Raw genomic sequence first — 7,163 nt, forward strand, 5'->3', positions numbered from 1 at the left:
TTGTACACAGTTGTGGGCTACAGTTGTCCATGCTCTTTTTGTGTCATGTTCATTTATTTTGCACCTGATTTTATTGACCAAAGTCTGATTCAATCTCTCGTTTAGGCCATTCGAAAAAGGAGAGTTCACTGCTGTAAAAATTATGGGAATATTTTTTTCATCCAAAAATCTCTTGAATTCCTTAGAATGTATACCTGGGTATTGGTCTGACAGTAACAATTCAATGTCATCACTTTCTGTACAGTTTCTTATTAGTTTGATGAAATCATTAGCATTTTGAGTACTTGATGTGAGAATATATGCATATCTGGTGAAATGATCTAATAAAAGATGCAAATATTTCTTTGTTGATCTGGAACCTCCGAATCCTCCAATGGTATCAATAGAGCAGATCTGAAAAGGTTTTGTGGCAGGACCCAAGTGGGACATCAACCCATATTGAATTTGTCCCCTTGATTTGTTCTTTAAACATACTGTACAACTCTCACAGATTTTTTTAATGTTTTTAATCATATTTTCTAATGTATACACTGAGCTTATCATTCTCTGCATCTGTTTAATTCCTATATGACCCAGATCTGTATGTACACTTTTCATAAAGTTCATGCTGAATTCCTCAGACAATATAATTTTTTCTTTTTTCTTTACTTTTTTGTAGTAAACATTTTGTTTCTTTATTAATTTGTCTTTTCTGCACTGTATATATTTATTTTCTATTTGATCTTTTAGGATATCTTCTAGTGTTATTATGTTAACTACTTTTAACTGCTCCTCTAGGTTTTCATTTGGTTCAAGGACCGGGTTTCTGCTTAGGCAATCAGCTTCAATATTGTATTTTCCTGGAGAATATTTAATTTGGAAATCATATTGTGATAGGTAGTATGTTAGATCTCCTAATTCTTCGTCTGTTCTAGATCTTATGTTCATATTCTCCAGAGGCTTGTGATCTGAAAATACAGTGAAATTCCGACCTATTAATAGATGTTGCCAATACTTTACACATTCTTTAATTGCCAGGCATTCCAGATAGATAGCTTTCTTCCTTTTTTGTACTTCATTCAATTTTTTTGAAAAGTATGCTACTGGTTTTTCTTCGTTGTTGTTTTGTGTCTGTTTTAATACTGCACCTACTCCTAGTATACTAGCATCTGTGTATATGTGAATAGGGAGGTTTGGGTCAAAGATAGTTAATATTGGTTGAGAACACAATATTTGTTTCATTTCATTAAACGACTCCTGGCATGCATCGGTCCAGTTAAAGGGTTGTCCTTTTCTCAAAAGTTTATGTAATGGTTCCAATTTTATGGCTATGTTTGGCACATACTTATGATAAAAGTTTATTTTTCCTAGGAATTGCCTCACATTCTTTTGAGTTTTCGGAGTAGGGAAATTTTGTATTGATATTAAGTTATCATTCAGTGGTCTGACTGAATTATTCTGTATTACATGACCCAAATATTTAACTGTATCTGCTGCAAATGTGCATTTAGAGAATTTTAGTTTTAAACCTTCACTTTTAATTGCTTGAAAGAGTTTTTCTAGATGTCTGATATGATCAGAGAAATCTTTAGAAAACAATAAAATATCGTCGATGAAACATACAGCAAAATCTCCAAGCTTGTGTTTCCGTATTATATTACACATTATTCTCTGGAATATGGCTGGAGAGGTTTTTAAGCCAAATGGCAAGCAGGTCCACTGATAATGTCCCTCCTGCGTCACAAATGCGGTCTTGTGTCTATCTGTGATACGCAGGGGTATTGACCAAAATGCTGAATTTAGGTCCAGTGTTGAGAAGAATTTGCAATCTCTTGTCTTTAGTATTAGGTCTTCAATAAGAGGGAATGGCTGAGATTGAGGCACAACTATTTTATTTAAGTCTCGAAAATCGATGCATAATCTTGATCTTTTATGCTCATCTCTTTTATAAGCTAATGTAACTGGTGCTGCGAATGGGCTATATGATTCTTCTATTATATTTTTTTCCAATAATTTTGCAATTTGGTCTTCAATCTCCTTCTTGTCTTCTATTGTGCAACGATATGGCCTCTTGAAACAATATTTTTCTATTAGTAAATCAATGTGTGCCTCATAATCCGTTACCTGTCCTATGTCATATTTGTCCTTCGCAAACACAGATTTATTTTCTGAAATTAATTCATCAATCGCTGCCTGTTTTTGATAGTCTAGATGATTTATACAAATGTTGAAATCTTCTTCATGTATGTCTTCATTGAAGTTTATTATATTATCAGATTTTATCTCCTTAGAAACTATTTCTCTTCTTTGTATGGGTAATTTCTGTGTAATTTCCAAGTTTTCGTTTTGTACTAGGTAAAACCCTTTTATACAATCAAGTCCCACTAAAAAGTCGTAATCGAAATTTTCCTTGTCTATTACAAAAACATTCATTTTTTTTTCCATATCAAAGATGGCTATATCAAGTGTTATTATGCCATTTGCCTTTTTAACGCCATTAATCGTTTTTAAATTAGTATTGAGAGAGTTGGGGTGACTGGCTTCCTTATTATTTATTTTTAACAATCTTGAATTTATTAAAGAGACATTAGACCCTGAGTCATAGATCCCAGCAACTTCAACATTTTTATTGAGTACTAATTTCACTTTGATCAATGGCGGCACTATTAGTTTTTTTGATCTTCATACTGTAGTTCACATTCTAATTCTGAATTGTTGATAAGCTTTATTTGCTTTTTATCTTTTTCAGTATTTAAATTTGTTTTAAACCAGCAAGAGTCCTCTGAATGGTAGCGTACCCCTTTCTTTAGTTTTTCACAAATACTACATTTTTTCTTCTCTGGCTTAGTATCCTCTTTCTTCTTGATAAATTTTCTTTTTGAAACTAAATGTTCTAATCTTCCAAGTTCACTAAATAAATTTTTTGTATGTACAATTTGTTCTTTTTCAATTCTATCTGTAATAAAATCTGGTAAACCGGCAGCTATTATATCAATAAGAGTCCCTTCATCTATTGTTTTTCTTACTTCAAGTAAAAGTTTTTCTTTCCTTACTGCATATTCTAACAAAGACCCCGATTGATACTTGTAAAATAAAGCATACTTGCTAGCAGTCCAACCTTTGTTCACATAGGTTTGCAAAAAACTTGATTTCCATTCCGACCACTCAGAATCTAAGCCGAGCTTGATCATCATGGACGAATACCAATCAGTGCATGATTTCTCAAGAAATAATCTGAAGATTTCAATTTTTTCTTCTTCTTTTACTATATCAAACCTTGCACATTCATTTTCAAATATTTCCATCCACTGACATGCACTTGAACTTTTCCCATCAAATTTTTCAATGACAAACCTGTCAGCTAACTTCTTAATACTTTGTTTTTCTTTGTTTTGTTGACTTTCAACTAATTTTTCCAAAATCTTCACTATAGGGTCTTCTAAACGCTTTTTACTACCAGTAGCCATTTGTTCTTGGGTAATTTCCTCTAAAAATTGATCCTGAAAGATCATGTTTCCATCCTCATCAAGATATGTTTGTAATATCTCTTCTGTTGTTTTTATCCAAACACTTCTAGTTTGATATCTTTTTTTCAATGTATTTTTCACAGTAAAGAAGGTTTTCGAGGTTTGGATATGTTTGTGAAGTGATATTGCTTGATATTCTTCAGGCATAAGGAAAACTTTGTCATCTTTCGTGGCAATTGCGGTTATGGCGATATAGTTCGACTTTCCGTCTATTGATGGTTTCGTTTCAAACGTAAACTTTAACTTTTCCATTTTCTTGACAGTAAATGTCGTTTTATAAGGTAATTTCCAATATGTTTGTGATTAGAACGACACAGTCAGTCAAACACAATTGAGTTTCTCTGTAATAAAAGTTTTATTGTTCATTATATTAGGTACACGAAATAAGAGTGTGTATTTACTCATTACGTTACAAAAACCTACATACCTGTAATAAAAGAAACGACATTTAATGTTATTATTAACAATGTCAGTTCCTGAATCACAATTAAGTAGTATTTTAAACTTTAAATATTAATTTATTAACGATCACGAGTCTCATGCGTTTTAGGTTATCTTTTCCATAGCTAATTAAATTCATTGATTTGTCATGTCACTCATTCGATGATGATTGATGCGCGGGAAATTGAATTAAAGAAAATTATATTTTTTCTTTACATATATACGGTACATACACCAAAATAACATTTTTTACAATTTTTGTCTCTCTATCTATTTGTTCCGGCTAATCTCTGGAACGACTGGACCTATTTTGACGAGACTTTCACTAATAGATAGCTGATGATATAAGGAGTAACTAAAGTTTTCTACTCTTAAACTTAATGGTAAACCTAAGGTAAGCGAAGTTTTCGGCTCAATTCAGACATCGGTGGCAACGGCCGGCAGCGATGCGAAGGCCTACCCGATCTTGTGGACTGAATGGTAAACAGTCGACGTCGCCCTAAGCACGTCATTACGGAACTTTCCGATCCATTAACGGTGCTTTTAGATACCTCAAGCACCGGTTACCGTCCTCGCCGAACCCGTCGCTTGCGATGAAGAACTCGAAGAAGAAATCAACCTATAGACGCAGCCCACTGAGTTTCTAACCGGATCTTCTCAGTTGGTCGCGTTTCCGATCCAGTGGTAGATTCTTCGAAGCACTGCTCTTCGTAGGGTCAGTGTTAGCAACACTCCCGGTTTGAGCCCCATGAGATCATCTACACGTCAAGGGGAAGTTGAAATAGCCTGTCAAGGCTACCAGCATTGGTAGGAGAAAAAAAAAAGGTGCGAAGAGCACTTTCAGCTTTGGAAGAATTTTAAACTTATCTACATTGTTTTATAGAGCAGTATCGCTTGAAAGGATAAAACTGTTCGGTGGCTGATGCGGCGGCCGCTGCCACTGCTGTCTGAATAGAGCTATACATATTTAAGATGAACAAAATAGAATTACTGAATGGTAAATTTATTGAGGACTGCTTAGGAACAAACAATCAAAGCATTTGCTTGACCATCTCTCATTCCGATTTGAGCAACCGACGCGCGTGGACGTGCTCATTGTTTTGTCGGAAGTGACTACCGGTGATAATAGATCATTGTTCGTGGCACATCTGTGGCCCAAGTGTTTCTCGGAATTTGTACCTGCGCCTAATTGCAAGGCATTGCCGCCCGGGAACTGTGCAGTGGTTCTATTCACTCTAATTCTATTCTATCTATTCTATTCACTAAAATTTCTAAAATTCCTAGAATCGCTTCGGCCAATTTAGTGTTACCGACGCAGGGGCCTCGCCGCAAGGCGAGCGCGTGTTTAAGTCCCGGGGCCGCCCCCCCCCGGGCGAAAATCACGTAAAGATGAAGGAAAAACTTTTCATCGACTTCATTCGGGAAAAATATCCGTCAATCGCGCCCGAATTCGAAGCCTATAGGGCCTCATTTGGTAAATATTCTCCCCCCGCATCTCTCGCCGCCGTCGCCAAACATGCCTCGCAGGCATGCCTCGCGTGCCCCGCAGCCGGTCCGTGTTCAAGCGCACGTACGCACGCCGCCGCCTTAGCGTCTAACGCCCCCGCCCCCGCTACCCCGGCGCCCGCGTCAATCACGTCAGTTTCGTCCGTCGCGACCTCAATAGCGTCTAGTTCAGGCTCCGATACCGAATCGGAGATGGACTTCGAGTCCGCGACTAGCCCTCAACCCGGAACCTCGGATGGGTTCCAAACTGTAACGCGCGGTAAAAAGCGTACTCGCGTCGTGGAGTCCCGGAGCTCCATGACGAAGCAAACGAAGTCCGCGACCGCCTCCCGACCGCAGGTAGTCGTAACACCGGAGTCGGACTCCGCCCGCCGCGTAATCCCACCGCCGCGCCCAAAAACCGCGCCCGCGCCTAAAACAGTTGTCCCGCCCCCGCTGATACTTCAGGAGAAGTCAGCGTGGAATCGCGTATCCCAGGCCCTTCAGGCCAACAAAATTAATTATACCCATGCGCGTAACGTCGCGCATGGGATTCAGATTAAGGTCGCAACGCCGGGCGACCATAGGGCCCTCTCTGCTTACCTCCGAAAGGAGAACATAGGTTATCACACCTATGCTCTTCAGGAGGACCGCGAACTCCGCGTAGTGATACGTGGAGTCCCCAAGGAACTCGACATAGACTACGTAAAGGAGGATCTGATCGGTCAGTCCCTCCCAATAATTAGTGTGCACCGGATGCACAGCGGACGCGGCAGACAGCCGTACAATATGATTCTCGTCGCGCTAGAATCAACCCCGGAGGCAAAGAAAAGAATCTCATGTCTCAAAACGATATGCGGCCTCTCCGGGGTCACCATCGAAGCCCCCCATAAACGTGGTACTCCCGGGCAGTGCCACAGGTGCCAGCTCTATGGCCTCTCAGCGCGTAATTGCCACGCGCGCCCCCGCTGCGTGAAATGCCTCGGCGATCACGCAACCACAGAATGTTCGCGTGTTAGGGAAACCGCGACGGAACCCCCAAGCTGTGTCCTATGCCTTAAGCAAGGGCACCCGGCAAACTACCGCGGATGTCCTAGGGCTCCGCGTAAACGCCCGAACCACCCAGCCCCCCGAACCGTCGACCCAAAGACTTCGGCGCCTTCAGTGCCGAAACCAGCCTTCGTACCGGCTGCGGTTCCCACCGTCTCGGCGTGGAAAAAACCGCTGCCGTATACGAAGGAGGGAACACAAAACGTACCCCAGCTCCCGCCTGCGACACGTCACGCGCCTCAGCCCCTGCTCGCACCTCGCCCCGCGCCCGCGTACCGCCCCCCGCAACCCTCAGTCGTCAACGACTTCGCGCTCGTGCGCGACTTCGTCACCGCGGTAAACTTTGACCGTCTGCGATCGTTCGCAGATGCTATCCGTAGGTCGGTAACCCCCGAACAGCGGCTCGCGGCCGCTTTCGATCACATGGACGTCTACGAGTCCGTGTCTCGCACGTTATAAAAATTCTTTACCGGTAATCAATGGCGCAAAAAGGTAGAGAAAAACCGTATTCCCTTACGTTAGCATTCTACAATGCTAACGGTCTCGCGCGGCAACGCGATCAAATTTTCGAATTCCTCCGCGACAACCTAATAGATATTCTGTTAGTGCAGGAGACCTGCCTGAAGCCCTCGCGTCGTGACCCGAAAGTCGCGAATTACGTCATGGTTAGGAATGACAGAC

At 40.9% G+C, this 7,163-nt stretch overlaps 1 protein-coding gene across 1 annotated transcript; it reads right to left on the bottom strand.

Annotated features, from left to right (window-relative positions):
• Window positions 1-2,271: 2,271 nt before the first annotated feature.
• On the bottom strand, window positions 2,272-4,159 carry LOC134201809 (uncharacterized). The gene is made up of 2 exons (XM_062677028.1): window positions 3,934-4,159; window positions 2,272-3,847 (listed from the first exon to the last, which is right to left on the bottom strand). Exon 2 carries the CDS (start codon window positions 3,756-3,758, stop codon window positions 2,646-2,648), a length of 1,113 nt encoding a protein of 370 aa, XP_062533012.1. The 5' UTR covers window positions 3,759-3,847; window positions 3,934-4,159; the 3' UTR covers window positions 2,272-2,645.
• Window positions 4,160-7,163: the final 3,004 nt, after the last annotated feature.

This window comes from Bombyx mori, chromosome W (assembly GCF_030269925.1).
Source record: "Bombyx mori chromosome W, ASM3026992v2".
NCBI classification, from domain to species: Eukaryota; Metazoa; Arthropoda; class Insecta; order Lepidoptera; family Bombycidae; genus Bombyx; species Bombyx mori.

Bases quoted from the DNA above. Each gene is read 5' to 3' on its own strand.
- LOC134201809 (XM_062677028.1), bottom strand. From the start codon at position 3,758: ATGGAAAAGTTAAAGTTTACGTTTGAAACGAAACCATCAATAGACGGA.